Source organism: Triturus cristatus, chromosome 2_2 (assembly GCF_964204655.1).
Source record: "Triturus cristatus chromosome 2_2, aTriCri1.1, whole genome shotgun sequence".
In the NCBI taxonomy this organism is placed as follows: Eukaryota; Metazoa; Chordata; class Amphibia; order Caudata; family Salamandridae; genus Triturus; species Triturus cristatus.
In genome coordinates, this window is record NC_140582.1 from 64,473,932 (window position 1) to 64,490,307 (window position 16,376).

The 16,376-nt window shown below is 45.8% G+C and overlaps 1 protein-coding gene across 1 annotated transcript in view; it reads right to left on the reverse strand.

The window, feature by feature from the left end:
• Positions 1 to 16,376, reverse strand: part of MFHAS1 (multifunctional ROCO family signaling regulator 1) — a 571,050-nt gene that overhangs the window by 109,301 nt on the left and 445,373 nt on the right. The window contains exons 4-5 of the mRNA XM_085643040.1: positions 13,636 to 13,690; positions 2,325 to 2,387 (exon numbers count right to left, since the gene is read on the reverse strand). Coding sequence (XP_085499166.1) covers positions 2,325 to 2,387; positions 13,636 to 13,690 — 118 coding nt within the window. The remainder of the gene's footprint in view (positions 1 to 2,324; positions 2,388 to 13,635; positions 13,691 to 16,376) is intronic.

Here is a 16,376-nt window from a genome sequence, read left to right on the forward strand (position 1 = left end):
ATCATTAGGATATTATAGGCGATTTATACCCAGTATTCGAAAATCGTAGAGCCTTTGATGGATCTCCTAAAAAAGGGGGATTTCGAAACAGGTTAGGCATTCTCACAAGCCTGGAGACGGTCGCGGATTTGAGGCGCGAGTCAGTCTAACCCCCGGAGCTCTTTAAAGTTAAAGTTATGTTCAACGCTATTGGCATGGAATCGCATCAATTACCTTGACGCCACCGGGATCTATTCATTGAAAACTAAGCCTTAAGATTACGTTGGATAAGCATATCCACTCTGTTGGATTCACTAAAGGAACCATGGACTCCAGTTCTTACCTTTAAATGACGGGTTGCCCCGCCCTGTCCTGATGAAGATCCGCAAGGCCGAGTAATTAATCGCCCTCTTGACTACAAGTCGGATCGAAACGTCGACGCCCATCTAATTCAGCCTGGACCCTTAATCTTATTTTTCACGTGCCATCCTAGAATTGATTTCTAGTCTGAACTGATATAAAATCTTTGTGATTGTATTTTGGCCAGGTTATTTAAGGACGGTGATTTGTAACCGGTCTCCTTTTGCTTTTGCTTTGACATATCAAAATTTCTTATGTATTTCTGTTGAAATATTTCTTCTTATCACTTCACTCTCGAGCACCCTGTTTCTCTGCACGTCTCCCTCTGGAGCAACCCGTTTTCAAATTGCTATTTGTATTACTTACTGTCTGGTTTTCACCAATTGATTTAAATAAATACATGGTGATCCAGAATGTGGTCGTTTTTGCACTTTTTATGTTGAGTACTTAATTTACAAATATGCTGAATCATAATCATTGATTGATTTAAAATATAGGTCCAGGACCATTGTCTTTTGTACCAAACATTACCCAGGTACTTGACTATTTTGGGTTACCCCGTTCTTTGTAATGGTAATCCCTTGCCCAGAGCTCGTGAGGCCGTCCACCTCCTAAAACAAGCTATCACCACTAGTCCAGTATTAGTCTCCCTGGATTTTGATAGACTCTTCATCCTATAGACTTGATGCATCTGAGATAGGGGTGGGGGCTGTCTTATCTCAGATATTCAAAGAAGGTTCAGAACAACCCATCCTTTACATCAGTCGCAAGTTATTCCCTCATGAACAATACTAACCAATTGTAGAGAAGGAATGCCTGGACATTAAATGGACAACAGAAAAACGTTGTTATTACTTGAAAGGTCGACCTTTCATACTTTATACAGATCATGCTCCACTGACCTGGATAAGTTGTAATAAAAGCAACAATCCTTGCGTGCTTCGGAGGTTTCTATCTCTTCAACCTTTCCAATTCGAGGTTCGACATCCAAAGGGTTCGAATGATGGCAATGCTGACTTTCTTTCTAGAATCCCTCTTTTTCCCAATCAGAAAAATCTTAGCGGGGAGGTGTGTCACACAGAACGGGACCCAGAACTGGGAGGGGAGGACATTTTAGAGGATGAACCATGGCATGTTCCCCATACGTCTAACAAAAACAATGGCCTTCTCCATTTGCTGCCTGTACCTACCAGTCCAGTTCCCGGCTACATGTCGGACTGTTTGTCTTTAAAAGATGAGGAAATTCGTGAAGTACTAACTCAACGGTATTCACTGGACATAAGTCCCTATAAGTGGGACGAATAAACCAGTTGAAAGCATGATGACGAAGACATCAATACGGAGGAAGAACCAATGAGAAGTGGGATAAAAGCAGAAGCATTTTTGACAGAGCAGGATGAGAAGGCGATGGACAAGGGGATGGAAGGAGAAGCCCCGGGAAAATGCACAGAGAGCAAGACGCAGAGTTCCATGTTCCAAAACCTGTAGCATGCCCGTGAAGAGGCACAGAAGCAGCCCGGAGACCCAGGACCCTCCGCATCGCCCCACCATGCTCCTAGAGGAGTATGGCTGGTCTAGGTTCGTACCCGTATGAGAGGACTTGGGAGCTGGGGAAAGGGAAAGGACGGCATTCCCAAAAGCAGGGATGCCCGATTCTAACAAAAGGATAAACCCAAAAATCCTCTCCACATTGAGTATGCGTGAGCAGGACAGAAAGTGGGTCTAATACAGTTGTTATTCACCAGAGTAACCAAAGAGTGATTTATAATGAGAGTACCTAAATATCTAAACGATTCATTAATATGTTGATTTTTTGGGGATAGAAGGAACACCAAATAATTTTCTTTCCCCATACTAGTCAAGACTGTTAATTGCAAAGAAAGCTTTATTTCTTTTGTACCACTGGGTGTCAGGTTAGGTTCGTTGGTGTTGCCCTCACACCCTTTCCCCTAAAAAGAAAACCTATTAAACAACAACCTACTTACCTGTGGCACTCTCTTTGTCCCGAGGGGTTCCTGATCTTCCAGGTGGTCCTGGACGCTGGCTCTCTGCAGAAATTTGGAAAGACAGAATTGCTTTAAGTTGATTTAGACTGTATGCCACAATAAAGCCATACGTTATAATTACAAGTGACTATGTCTGTCTAATGTATCCCGCTAATTTCTAACACCTCCCTTTGCAGTGTTTTGTATATCCCAAAATTCTTTTTTGTTTCCCCGCTAGTTGTGTACTATTAGTGAACTGTAAACACTTCACACTTCTAACACCTGTAGTGTCGTGGGACGGCCAAGCAGGACACCGACACGTGATTACTTCTGAGGTATTTTTATTTCGTTCTCTCCTCTGCCATGCTACTACACTAACTGACTCTCCCCGTCTCCGCTCCTCCTCTTCCATCCCTGGCTATCCTCCCACCTCGTGGGCTGGTCCTAGCACCCAGCCCTATCACGACATTATATCTTCCCCCTTCTTAAACAATTTGAAATACTTAAAGTGTGTCCATGCATGTCAGTGTATACAATAATAGAAAACACCATAGTTACAGTTCTTCAATCAGGTGAGCGGGTCTTCGATGAGTTTGCTGCGGCCGGAGGGATATTTCTTGAGCCACCCGGAGGCATCGCAGGTCGATGATTACTTGCTGACTCAAATGCATCTCCTTGAACCACATTACGGGGTGCAGTTAACGCTTCTCTGACCTGGGGCGTGCACTTCTGAAAATGCGTCACATTCCTAGTGATTCTCTTGTCTTCCGATTCAACTGTGATCATGGTCCCTTTTTGTTTCGTCACCACTAGGGGGCATGGGTGATAGCGATAGTCTGCTTTTCTCTGTTGTTCTTGTCATACTAATACCCAGTCTCCTTCCTGGATACATGGTTATGCAGCGTTTCTGCATCTGTCTGTGTATTCCTTCATCTTCTCCTTTTTCAGTCTGTCTCTTGCTGCTAATTCTTCGGGCTCAGAGTCTTGAGACATGCCACTGGCTGCGTCTTCCCAGACTGGTATTCTTGTGCGCACGGTGCGACCCAGCATTAGTGTTGCCGGACATCTGCCTGTGGTAGTATGCGGTGTGGTTCGATATGCACTTAATACCTCATTTAAAGCCACCTGCACATCACATTTGGACAGTTCTGCTTGTTGAATGGTCTTCTTTAGAGTGGCCATAAATCTTTCCACCATTCCATTGGCTTGGGGCCATAAGGGAGTAATCTTTGATCTACAGTGCACAATAGCTTGCCATGCCTAAAAATGAACGCACATCTCCAGCGTCTCGCGGCCTGGGGCTAATCTTTCAAAGCAGCAATCTTTTCTGGATCAGGTTTCATTCCTGCTCCTGAGAAGATGAGTCCGAAGAATTTTAGTGTGGATTTGTGAAATTCACATTTGTCTTTGTTTAAAGTGAGGTTGGCGCCCAATAGAGCATGACAGACTCGGTCCAGCTCCGTGTCATTTTCTTGCAGTGTCGCGCAATAAACGAGGATGTCATCACTGTAGTTCAGCGTGTTGGGAATGTGATGAATTACCTTCCTGATGGTCTCCTGAAAAATCTCAGCGGCAGATGAAACCCCAAAGCTGAGTCTTTTGTATCTGAACAGGCCTTGATGAGTCGAGAATGTGGTGATATATCTCGATTTCTTGTGTAGCTCCAGCTGGTGATAGCCTTTGTTAAGGTCTAGTTTGGAGAATGGAGATGCAATCATCTCACTGATGTGAGGCCCTGGGTGCCGTTCTCTTTCAATGGCGGTGTTGGGTGCTCTCATATCTACACAGAGACGCACTTTGCCAGGTGAGCCCTTTTTGGCACTACAACCACTGGAGAGACCCAGGGAGTGGGTCCTGTTGTCCTCTCGATGATGTCAGCCTGGAGAAGGTCCTGCAGTTCCTCCTCGACAGACTGTTGAAGGTGAAACTGAATTTTCCTGTGATGTTGAGCTATGGGAGTCACACGTTCATTTATGTGCAGTCGAACCTGACAATGAGCCATCTTTCCAAGTCCGGTGAATAGCTTAAGAAACTTGTGAATTATGTCAGGTTCATCATCAACTTTGTACAAAATTTCAACTAGTCGAAGTCTTTCCGCCGTTGGTAAGCTAAGAAGACAATCTGCTTCAGGACCATCAATGACATGAATGCGGGCTGGAATAGTCCTACCTTTGTATGTGAGATTAGTCGGGAATTGTCCCAAGCACGGGAGAGGTTCCTTTGACATCCAGGTGTACACCCGCACAGCAGCTTTATGCAAGTGCGATGGCGGATTCATTTTCTTGTATTCTGCAACTGAGATATAGTTGAGAGATGCCCCACTGTCCAGCACAAACTTGGCTAAGTGCGTGTCCATACTAAGGTTTAATCGCGGGTATTCCTTCAGCCGGTCCGGATCCGCAACCATACAGACATACTCATCACTGTCTTGCGATATTGGGGACAGCGACCTTGACTCGCGAGATTGATATCGACGGGATTGGTATGTCCCATGAGAATGACGGCTGGACTGTGAAGACCCAGTGGACGAATCTCTGCGGTCCCACACTGCCTTGGCATGATGACGAGTGTTAGCCTGTCTGGACTGTCTGTACTTGTCTCGGTGATTGTCTTTGCGTGGTGCTCCGCACACATTCTCAAAGTGGTTGTCCCTTCCACACTGCCTGCATTTTTGGCCCAATGCGGGGCAGGTCTCCATGTGAGGGAAGTCATATCCACAGCGATAGCACTTAAGCTGGCGCTCCTGTTTTTGTCAGTACGACGACGGTAATTTGTATAATGAGACTGCACTTTGGATCTGGATGATCGTTGCCTTGCAGGGGAGGACCTTTTAGTGTCACGAGATTGGAGCCTAAATGCCCGTTCACGTTTTTCGCCTCTTCCAGCTTCCATTCTCTTGTCATGTTCTTCTGCTTGATCATGTACTCGCTTCATTTCTTCAATTTCATCCAGAGAGTAGCTTTTCTTTAATAGACGTCTACGTAGCGATACAGACTGGCATCCTTCTATGATTTGCAGGCGAAGGGCATCTTCCGTCGTGAAGGAGTCAAATTCACAGTAGCGAGCCAAACGTCGCAGTCGCGTAATGAAAGTACTCATGGGTTCATCTTTTTCTTGAGATGCCAAGTTGAATGTGTATCTTTCATAATCAATGTTTCGTTTGTGAAGAAATTTTCTTGCCAGCGAAGACCCATGCCTCCCCCGATATGAGGACTAGGGTTTCCGGCGGGCGTAGAAAAGGGACTCCAATCATGCCAAGTCTGTGTCCACCCATTTGCACGGTGGACATAGGCGACTCCGGCCCGGTGCTGGTACCCACAGAGGCATGACCCTGTCGCAATGTGGGTGATCTGGACATGATATACATCTGTGTAACAAACAGTTGAACCACTCCCTTGTAGTGGACAGTCTAGCACCGGAGTCCTCGCAGCACCTGTCACTCGGCGTAAATCACTGTATGTGACGCTTATTCGCACTTGTAAATTGTGTAGACATACCAGCAGGGAGCCCAGGAGCGATGCAGACCACATATGATGCTACTGTGGTCCTGTAATGTAGTGCAAAACATGCAGCAACTCTTCAGCATAACATTTGCCAATGCTTAATGCCATTTGTAGCCATTGCCTGACTCCAAAATGGCCACCGGGCACTTCTCACAAGGGGATTGGTGGAGATGCCTGCCTCAAAGATGGCCGCCGTGAGATCTCGCTCCTCGCGAGACTAGCAGAGCCCAATTCACACGGTGGCAGCAGCTTGTAGCAGCAGGGACAGAGACAGGCATAGGTACCTCAAAGCAGATGAATTCAGCTACTGGGCGCCTCACGCACTCTTCCCTCGATCCCTCGATGTCAGCAGCAGGACGGGCACTCACTGCCCAGACCACGCAACTGGGGTGGACGCCTGGGTCGCGAACAGCAAGATGTACCTTCCTGGGCACACACGCGACCGGGTTGGACTCCCGGATCGCGACAGGAACAGTAGGACCCACAGGAATGACATGCGGATGGGGCGGACTCCCCAGGGCACGGCAGAGCTCAGAGGCAGCGGAGCCGATGAGCAACTCGGCAGGGGGCACGACCCGACCGGGGTGTGCTCCCGGTCCACGAAAGAGGACAGGTCCAAAGCAGCGGAGCGCACACAGGATGCACGTAAGGGAGGCAGCGTCCACGACCACTCCTCGTCGCCAGTTGTAGTGTCATGGGGCGGCCAAGCACGACACCGACACGCGATTACTTCTGAGGTATTTTTATTTTGTTCTCTCCTCTGCCCTGCAACTACACTAACTGACTCTCCCCGCCTCCGCTCCTCCTCTTCCGTCCCTGGCTATCCTTCCACCTCGAGGGCTGGTCCTAGGGCCCAGCCCTATCACGACATTACAACAGATACAGACATTCAGCAGTAGGGCTACATACATGTATGTGCATGCTGGGTGCCTTTCATACACTCCAACCTCTCTTTTATCTGCTCTTGCTGGGTGGGAAGATGCAGCTATTAGAACAAAGTCAGGAAAAGCATCTCAAAGATACACGAATGAGATCAGGGTCCTAGCTAAGAAGAAAAGAGTCCTGGAAACCACTTGAACATGGAATTTTCCACTTGGGTCTATCGAAGGAGAAGCACATGGAGGGTTTTATAGTTTGCTGGGGCTTCATCATCAGCAGAGAGGAGACAAGCTGATTATTAGCAATCAGTGGGCATCATTATAAGTATCCAGGTAATCCTTCTTGCACTCTGTCCCCTCGAGCATCAATACTGTGGTACTGGGGGTACCAATAAATCCATGGGGTTACAGTTATACCAGGTGGCCATTACAAGTGGAACCCTGGGAGTCCCCTTAGAAATCAAGAAATACTGGGTCCAATTCCCCCAGTAATTCCTCATTCTGCACTGGAGTTCCACCAGGAGATTTTAGCTGCTTTCAGCCACCAACATTTCCAGACGAGACCAAACAGATCTGTGGTGTTCCATCTGATCTCATATTTCCGAAGGGGCTGGTTCTTACCCGTGTCATCGTAACTAAAAGGGACGTCTGAAGCCCTCTGTCTCGGCAAGGATGAATTTGTCTACTGAATAGAAAAGGTACATGAACATTGTGTATGGCACAAGCTAACTACAACAGGTACAGAGGATATTAAAGTAGTGCTCTGACTAATTTATAACCCAGAAAAGTCTTTCAATGTCCCCAAACAAAAATACTGTTTTCTCTAACTTTGCACACAGATTTGATTCTCTATGCGAACAGTTACGGCTACTGCCGCTATGGAGTGGTGGGCGGCAGGGCAGCAGGAGCGTCGAGGGGGGGGTGAATAAAAAGTAAAAAAAATAAACCTACCTATTCCTGTGGCCGCCTCGTGCTTCGGTGCTCCTCCATTCTGCCGCTCCCAACAGTCCCTGGGACCACAGACTCTCCATCCAATCTAGACACTGCTCTCATACTGCTCTCATACTATGAGAGCAGTGTGGGGATCGGCCTGAGCGGGCTGCTTTTACGTTCCACTCAGGCTCAGGGAGTCTGTGCCTTTCTGTAACACAGCTGTAGGATACAGCCAGATTACAGAAACCTAAGTGCGCAACAATCCTCCTCCGCCCTCCCATGGCCTGGCCCCGCCCCTCCTTACGCACGCTGGCTCAGAGCCAGCAGCCGAAAAATAAAACAATAGTAAAATATTGTTTTATTTGTCATCCAGGGCCGGCTTTAGGGCAGTGCGACTGGTGCGGCCGCACTGGGCGCTGACCTGTGGAGGGGGCGCTGAACTCATGGGGGAGGTGCTGTGTTTAACCATAACTTATGAATGGAGAGATGTGGAGCACTTATGCCTGGTGGTAGTGAGAGAATCAGAGGAGGTGGTCATGGGGTGTGGGGGGAGACAAAAATGATTCTCTCACCGGGTGCCACCAGCACTAAAGTCGGCCCTGTTTTCAGCTGCTGGATCTGGGCTAGTGGGGTAATGCTCTTCCATTGTGGAGGAACTGCTGCTGTATGCAAATGTTAGTTTGAAAACATTTTGCCACTATCCAATTTCTTTTTAAGTGCTCACGTTTTTTCAACTCATTTTAGCACATACATGCTTCCAATCATAAATCCAAGTAAAGCTAACGATTAATTGCTTCTTTAACAATACAATAGTATTTGGGCCATATGTATGAAGGCAATTTTGCAATCGCAAACGCCGAAATTCGCAGAATTTCGGCGTTTGCGATCGCAAATCAGCAGTGTCCAATGTATGACACAAAACACCCCTCGCAAAATAAGGAATCACAAATTTTGCGATTCCCTATTTTGCAATTGCATTTAAGGAATCGCAAATTGCGATTCCTTATATACAATCTAAGAAGCACAATAAAAGTGCAATTTGGTCATAAGGAATCGCAAATTACCACCAACTTCAAGTTGGTGGTAATTTGCTATTTCTTTGAAAAATGCACTTTTTAGCATTTTTCAAAGTGCCATGTGACTCACATACATGCCCTTAGGGCATGTATGTGTTCCACATGTGCACACATGCACATTTCAGGGGTGCAACAGAGTGTCCTTTTGACACCCTGGCACCCTTGAAGTTGCATTCTCAATTTGCGTTTCTCTAATTGCGAATCGCAAATTGAGAATGTCTTCCCATTCATTCCTATGGGCCTCTAGGCCCATAGGAATGAATGGGGAAGTATTCCTTAATTGCGAATCACAATTTGCGATTCCCAATTAAGAAATATGTAGGATTCGCAACATTTTTTGTGAATCCTACATACATAGCGTTTTGTGATTCTCAAATAGCGATTCGCAAAAAATAGCTATTTGAGAATCGCAAATGGACATTTTCATACATATGGCCCTTTGTTCGATAGTAGACTTTAGGGATGCCCAAATCATTTTAGATGGACTAGTAAAGTTTGCTGGTCAACATTAGTTAACTTATGAACAAGTAGATATCACAAGTGTTAATGTTCCATCTGATGAGCATCCAAGCCTTTCCATTAGTCCCCCCACTGACATGCTGCGTTTGGCTGAGCCAATCATGATGCTTGGAACGCTGGTCATAAATAATCATGGTTACCTGCACTCTGTTCAGTGAAAGTGTGAAGCAAGGTCATGGAACACAAAGGAGCAGTTGGCCGGTTAGTTTCACTGTGTTAAATGAGATTATGTATATTAACAGCTCCTGATTGTCATTTCTGTATTTGGAGGTGGGCAATTAACAGTGGTCAAAACTCTCTGCAGCGGGCAACAGGGCCAAATTATATCATCTCCGGCAGTACCTAGAAATGTTTGTCTGACACTAATACAATTAAGAATGAGAAGGTGAGTCTTAATGAAGATGTAAGGAATTCTTTATTAATAGCATGCTTTCAGAATTAATGGCATGCATAGGTTTGTTCCCGTAAATACTGTCCATGTCAGATCTTGTTCGAGGGGTCAAAGAGCCAGCTGATGCCAGCTAGCCGTAAAGAGTCAGAGGTAAAGGTGGCTCGCTCAGTTAATTCAGCAGCAGAACTCAGCCTTCCTATGATCTATTGAGGCCTTGTCCACTGGGGTCATCCTAAATTACTCTGGATGGGGCACCAAGGGCTATCTTGCTATAGGAGTATGTGCCCACTATGAGGCTGAAGGGTGTTTGTGATGTAGACCCCAGAATGATATCATTACAGAGTAAACATCAGCATTCCCTTTTGTCCCTGCTGGCATCATGGTGGCATTTACAGTTGACTGTTTTGAAAGCATGGTGCAGGAATTTGCATTGCATTCACAGGGTTAGCAGATGGTTTGTTGATTCTGTGGCCAAGCAGCTAAACTAGTATTGCTAGAATCTATTTTCAGATCTTGTTGACATTTGTTTGATTCCCCCTAGAGCTGCCAGGAGTGGGAGGGCGAGCTGCATAGGTCACCACCATAAGCAAATATAGTAGCTTCTATATTTGCTGCAGGGAAGCCCAGCAAAGGAGTTTATCGTCTTTAAAAGAGCCTAGTGGTGATTAGACTATGTTGTTAGCAACAAGCTAGCATAGCAAGTTCTCAGTACGCATTTGCCGCATAGTAAAGTTTGGCTGCTTGACATGAATAGAAAGTATCACCATGCACTCACAGGATGAGGATTTGATTGGCAGCAATAAGGAGAGAGAACCCTTTTGAGTTGATGGTTTCTGAACAACAATACAAAGAGATGCAGTGTAGTTGGGAAACATAGTTAACATCGCAGTCAGTACACCGCGATGCTGTTACCACGCGATCCCATTACAATGCAAGTCTGTACATCGACTTGCGCTAGATGGCGTGCTAACATTACAAATAGTGTAGTTTACTATCCCAACACCTTCCCTACTGTTAAGTGGACTGGAGTTGGAATAATAAATTACGCTTTTCTAATGTTAGCACGCCATCTAGTGCAAGTCGATGTAAAGACTTGCGTTGTAATGGCATAGCGTAGTAACATCGCAGTCGTTGTAACGACCGCGATGTAACTGCACGCGTTGTAATGACTCGCGTGGTTACGTCATACATCCAGTGTAGTTTGGTTGTGAGGCAGCCCCATCAAGGAAATGAAGGTAATGCAGAGCACAGCGAGCATACCAAGGGCCCGATGTACTATTTCCATTCACAGACCTTGGTCGTGCAATTTGCAAACCAAATGGTTTGTGAATGAAAATGGATTTTGAGATGTGATCTATTTACAAATAGGGCACATGGCAAAGTGCCCGTTCGTAGCAGGCCACAGAATGATGAGTATTCATTAGACAGGGCTCATTTATCAACCCCCTGTGATTGGCTGTGAATGCAGGGATGGAGGGCTGCAAGGAAAAGCAACCCTCTATCTCTCTACTCGTACTTCGAAAAACATTGTTTATTTTCCATTTGGGAAAACATTTTCTGGTAGTGGACCTAACAATCCATCAACCCCCTGGCCCAGAGGTCACATACACCATTCCCAAAGTAGGAACTGTCCAATGGGGACAGCTTCCGCCCCCACATGATGCCTCACATTTTGAGGTGTTGGTATCTGTTTAATGGTTTGCGATATCCCATAGAAAATTACAAATAGGAGTGGAAATACCTCTGTTATTTGCAATTCAGAACATTTTGCAAGCGCCCTTTTATGAGGCGGAAAGACTTATTCCAAATTGTAAGAGTGTTTTTGGAAACAGTAAAACGATGTTTCGACGCTTTAAATCCGGAATCACGGGCTATAAGACCCCAAAACTCATTCATACATCAGAATCCTGCCTAGGAGTGGGTTCGGATACATTTTTTCTAGTATATTATTTTTATAGAACAGCCCAACCATACACTGGTAAGATATTTCAGTGAATTAAACACTCGTTGTTGAGATCTGTGGCAAATTTGGAAGTCACAAGTTTGAATCCCAACAGGACGGGGGTTGATGAGGAAGCAAGAAGTAGAAACACGACTTGTTGTTACTATTGCTTCATAGCATGCACACCCCCAGCCCCGGTACTGCAACTCAGAAATAATTAAATACCTCTGTGAATGCACCTCAATCTTTCTGCAGTATCCAGAGTGAGTTCAGTACCGGGTCACAGTCATGACAAAGCACCTCAATCCTGACCTAGACAACTCTGTAATCCCAAAACTAGGACACAGCTCTATCCGAGCTCCTTAACGCTGCCCTACAGCACTTCCTGCTATTCTTATACTAGGACAGCAAATACAGCTCCATCAAACGCTTCGATCACGACTAGCAGCACTCTCCGACACATAACAGAAAGACACCCAAAACAGCTCTTTCAAACGCTTCGATCATGACTAGCAGCACTCTCCGACACATAACAGAAAGACACCCAAAACAGCTCTTTCAGTGCCCTTAAATGGTAGCCCAAACCACTCAGTTACCCTTTCTAGTGCACCTCAAACCTGAAAAGCTTCCCTCTCACCGTTACCATTTCTGCTATACCACACAGGCCCTCATTAGGAGAGACCCCCTGATGGGGCTGTAATCTGTTTAGCCAGCAAAGTTACGGGGGGCCTGTCACATTTCCCATAGATTTTGACTGCTGAAAGCATCTGAAATCTCTGGGAAAAACGGAGGGTGAGAAAGAGGAAATACTCAAGGAAATCAGACCCAGAGTTACAGATTCCCCCAGTAATTCCTCATTTGGAACGATCTTCCCAAACACCTCAGGGCCGCCTCATTGCTCCAGGAATTCAGGAAAGTACTCAAGACCTGGCTGTTCGAGTGAACAGATCTCCTCGAAGCAGCTAGCAACTCCAGCGCCTTGAGAATCTCACAGGTGGTTTGCCGAGCTTTATAAATCCTGATTGATTTTTCCCTGGAGTTACTGGGACACTTGATATATTTAACACTGGAGGTGAGGGATTAAACCCCTGCCATCTCTCCTCTCTGTCTCTCCCACCCCACCCCCTTTCTTGGGCACTCGTACTGACGCCAATAGAGCTCTCCCAGTGAAACTGAATCTTGAACTTGAGCACACCTTGCTAATCTCCTCAAAACTTGAAATTACCAAAACAATGTGAAAAAGTCTGTTGAGGGATGCCAAAATTACAATTCATATTTCAATTCCTGCTTCAGTGCTTGTACAGAAAATTGAGAAATCTTAACTTTATCCCACTTGAAATTTACCAGCAACGGCTCCTCGGCTATGGCGGAGCATTGTCAACCCCCCCACACCCCACCAGCACCCACAAAAACATGGAAAATAAAATGACAATAAAATAGGTTTAAAACACGTTTTATTTTTCTTGTGCTGAGTCTTGGGGGCGGGGTCAGGGGGATGACAGTACTGGAGGCGGAGTGGTGGGCACTGTTATCCGTGCGCATGACGGTTTGGCGAGCTGTCTCAGGCCGGCCAACCAGTCATGCACACTGAAGCTCTTTCCAACCCGAGCTGCTTTGCCAGGTTGAAGAGAGCAGGCACAGACTCCCATTCTGTCTGGGAGCGTAAATTCACTGCACTCAGGCCAATCTTGAAGCTGCTTTTATGCATGAGAGAAGCTTCAGGATTGGCCGCAGGGCAATCTAGGAGCCTGTGCCTGCCTGCACTGGAGAGGAGAGGAGCAGAACAGAGTGATGCTGAAGGATGGCAGGTAAGTTATTTTTTCTTTTTTTTCTTTGTCTCTGTCGTTCTCCATCCACCCCCTCCACCCGGGATCTCTACCCCCGTCCACCCCGCTCCTGAAATTTACATTACTTTTATGCACTTAAGAAGAATAAAAGCATGCCAATGAAGAAGCAGCAACTTCAGTTTTTGATATCACATGTGGTCAACATTGCAGAAAACAGATAATACGTCACAAGGGTGTGAACCTTGGTCCACCTCTGCTTTGGGTGGGAGTGTAGCACCTTACCTGCAAACTTCCCTCGATATATCTTTTTCGGGCTTGAGGGAAAGATTCCAAGTACCTTTGAAAAAAGCAAAAGATCACAGAGTTTAGTCAGACTTTGTATGTGAGAAGAAATCAGGGGTGCACTCTATTGGCTAAAGTACCACATGAGAGAGATTCTGGCCTCTCGCTTGGGAGAGGGTAGCCTAGGGTGGTGATTTTTAATGGTAATTTCAAGAGAAGAGATGTCCATATTCAGGGTCGAACTGGACTATGAGGCAGCCTGGCAGTGGTAAATGGACCAGTGTGACAGGTCAGTGTCTGAGCCAGTTTTATCTCTGTGTAAGGGCCGCTTTTATGGAGAGGTGGGGTGGTGCTGTAAACAGATTTAAATGAAGACAAGGTGGCAATAGGTAGCAGCAGTGTGCAGGCTGTGGATGCTGTTATCTCATCGCATGCAGCGTGGATAGACCAATTGAGCTTTGTGGGTAAAAGATCAGAGATGTGTCAATGTGTATATCTGTCTGATAGAGAAGGGGTACGGTGAATTTCACTGCCGCATTTCTCTAATATTTCCTCACAGATTGGCCATGGCCAAGCAAAAATGCCTGCAGTTCCCCACCACTCAAAGAACACTCAGACAGCATGTCTGAACAAATTCCTAAGTTTCTCGCTTTACAAATGCTGGACTCCGTTTTTTTACTCCCCAGTTCATAAATGTGGGCCACTTTCATTTTGGTCTGCAGCCTATTTTCTGCTCCAGTCCGACTGAAGTATGGGGGTATTATTGTTATTATGTTCGATTTTCAGTTATATGTGTCTTTAAACATTGTTGTGTATATATTAGAATGTTCTTCAGTCATGATGTTGGGGATATCATTCGACACCTACCCTGCCCACTTACATATGAATCATTTACTAATCTGGAGGCATTGAGGGGTGCAACAAGTTGGGTGATAGCAGGAGAGGTCTGGGTGGTGTTGCTGGGACTGTTGCCTCTACCTAAAAGTAAGAACCTCAGTCGGAAGCTAGTCCTTTTGGGGCTGGCACTCGCAAAGCGGCGGATAGCCATATCATGGATGAGTCGACGTTCGCCCAGCTTGTCACAATGGGTAAGGGACATGAAGGAATGGGCGACCACTGAGGTGGTCCGAATACAGCAGACCAGCTGCGAGGAGAAACTAGAAGATGATGTACAGGCTTGGAGAGCAATGGTGGCGGAGTTGGTAGCCGGGGGAACAGACGGAGCAGACAGAGATGTAGCAGGGGGGAGTATACAATCAAGACATGAGAGAAACAATACAGAGGAGATGAGAGAGGCAGGGTAGCACAGTACTGTTGGAGTGGGTTACGAAGGAGTAGAGACGCTAGGTCCAATAGGGTACATCAACAGGGAGGTCACACTAGACATGGATGGGGGGGTGGGGGATTGAATTGTGCTGGGGAAGGGGGGTGCGGGAGGGAGTTAGGTTGGCTGATCCATAGTACATAAGCCTGGGGAGCATGCGCCACAGCAGAGATCTGCGAGAGTGTTCAGGATCAAGACATCAAATATAAGATACAAGGGGGGAGATGTCCGAACTCGGATGAAGCTTGATGCGGCTGTATTTGGGATACGGCCGATCATATTTGGAGTGTGAACAATTGGCATTGTATGCACATTGATCTGGCACATGTCACTATTTATGGTGTTTGCCTGTACAAAAGATCAATAAAGATATATAAAAGGAGACAAAACTTGCTCTGTATCAGAGCACAATAAAACATTAAACGTTTATGACATAGGTATCAAGCTTCTACACATTAAAATCTTTCCAAATTGAAAAAATAAAAAAAAATGAATCATTTACTAATGTATTTACTATTCGGCGTAGCCCTGCTGGCCAGCATCCCAGAGTCCAACCTCACACCTTTGAAGATTGTCCTACCTGCGGACGCACATCTTGTTACAGCGTTTTATTAACACAACAGAATCACACATCACTGACCGAACTCCAATGGCTACCTCTACCCAGACACATCACATTCAAGACCTGCTGCATCATCTACATGGCAGGCAATGGCAACACTCCAACATAACTGACAATCAACACGTAGCATGGCATGACTAGCCTGAACAGAAGCAAAAGCAAGAAGGAAAAGAGAAAACACCAAGCCTTCTCCTGCTATGAATCCAGAGCTTACAATGACATCTCATTTGCCAAGACCCTTCACTTCTCCACTTTCAGAAGGAGCTGAAGACCCATGGTTTCAAACAGCACTATGCCGCAATATACCCACACATGGTCTGTACTCTCTATGGAGCACTCCACTATTAGACCCTTATAGCTGAAATCTGCCCAATGCCCGTCTCTGCCTACCTGATCTTCTCCCACTCGACCCCATGAATGTGGTGCCTTCTGGATATCACTTCCTAACAGCCCTCTTCAACTACCCTCCTCCTATTTGCTCACTGTGCCCACCTGATTCCTGTATTGTACATTGTCTCTTATTTTATTTATTTAATATTTTTTTAAACTGTTTAAACCTTAAATTGCCCTGTTAGAACAATCTTATGTAGCTATCACTGCTTTATAGTTATGTTTTAACCATACAAGTCTACTACCCAGTGGTGGCTCCTCCGCTATGGCGGTGGAGGTTTGCCCCACTGCTTTTAAGTAATGCCAAGTAGAAACATAAAATGATAATGCAAGCTTATATGTCCCTATATTGCCTTTACCATTAAAGAACACTATAAGTGATGGATGGTCCATAGAATAACATGG